The following is a 1,319-nucleotide window of genomic DNA, read 5'->3' on the forward strand; positions in this document are numbered from 1 at the left end:
AACCATCTCCTACGCAGGATGTGCTGCACAGCTCTTTTTCTTTGTCTTCTTCATTACCACAGAGCTTTCCCTCCTGACCATCATGTGCTACGACCGCTACGTTGCCATCTGCAAACCCCTGCACTACGGGACCCTCCTGGGCAGCAGAGCTTGTGCCCACATGGCAGCAGCTGCCTGGGCCTCTGGGTTTCTCAATGCTGTGCTGCACACAGCCAATACGTTTTCCCTGCCCCTGTGCCAGGGCAATGCCCTGGGCCAGTTCTTCTGTGAAATCCCTCAGATCCTCAAGCTCTCCTGCTCACACTCCGGCTACTTCAGTGAAATTGGGCTCATTGGGGTTAATTCCTGTTTAGTGTTTGGTTGTTTCATTTTCATAGTTTTCTCCTATGTGCAGATCTTCAGGGCTGTGCTGAGGATCCCCTCTGAGCAGGGACGGCACAAAGCCTTTTCCATGTGTCTCCCTCACATGGTGGTTGTCTCCCTCTTTGTGAGCACTGGCATATTTTCCAACCTCAAGCCCCCCTCCATCTCCTCCCCATCCCTGGATCTGACTGTGTCAGTTCTGTACTCGGTGGTGCCTCCAGCCCTGAACCCCCTCATCTACAGCCTGAGGAACCAGGAGCTCAAAGATGCCATAGGGAAAATGATGACTGAATGCTTTTCAGGAGCAAAAAAGTGCCTGTTTTCTTGTGTGTAGCATTCAGAATTGGGACTCCTTTATGGCTCAGTCTTCCTGCTCAGGTTTTTTCTTCAGATCACTGGGTTGTCTTTGAAATAATTTTATATGCAATTAAATATTCTTAGGCACTTGCCTTTGAATTTAGTGTCTACTCACTGAATTTGACCCAGAGATGTATAAATGATGAGTTGTGCTCTATAATATTTAAAGAAAAAAAAAGACCCTGCAGTGCCTTCTTTGTCCAAGATTTTTCTTAGCTGTTCCTAAAGGACAGCACACTGCAGGACAGGAGGGATTTTCAAAGGGCAAGGGCACAAGAATCCCAGCACAGCAGCACTGCCAGGGAGCAGCAGAGCTTGGGCTTTGCAGAGCTGCTCTTTCCACTTCCACACTGTCCTTGTGAGCCCCTTTCTGGCTGCAAGGCCTGAGTGCTCTCTGAGCACAGTCCTGGGGGTGGGAGCCCTTGGAGCATAGGCAGGGACAGGCACTGGGAACTTGTGAAGCAGAGCTGGGCTCCCTGACAGCATCTCCAGGATGCTGTGGGACCTTCTGAGGACACTGCATGGACTGGGTCACTTCTTCAGGGCTGTGCTGAGGATCCCCTCTGAGCAGGGACAGCACAAAGCCTTTTCCACATGCC

The 1,319-nt window shown here is 50.8% G+C and overlaps 1 protein-coding gene across 1 annotated transcript; it reads left to right on the forward strand.

Annotated features, from left to right (window-relative positions):
• The first annotated feature begins 67 nt into the window (after positions 1-67).
• Positions 68-697, forward strand: LOC114073301 (olfactory receptor 14J1-like). Its single transcript, XM_027911077.1, has one exon. The coding sequence runs from the start codon at positions 83-85 to the stop codon at positions 695-697; it is 615 nt and encodes a 204-aa protein (XP_027766878.1). The 5' UTR covers positions 68-82.
• Positions 698-1,319: the final 622 nt, after the last annotated feature.

Source organism: Empidonax traillii, unplaced genomic scaffold, assembly GCF_003031625.1.
Source record: "Empidonax traillii isolate 1590-97213 ecotype Southwest subspecies unplaced genomic scaffold, ASM303162v1 scaffold5954:size6800, whole genome shotgun sequence".
NCBI lineage: Eukaryota > Metazoa > Chordata > Aves > Passeriformes > Tyrannidae > Empidonax > Empidonax traillii.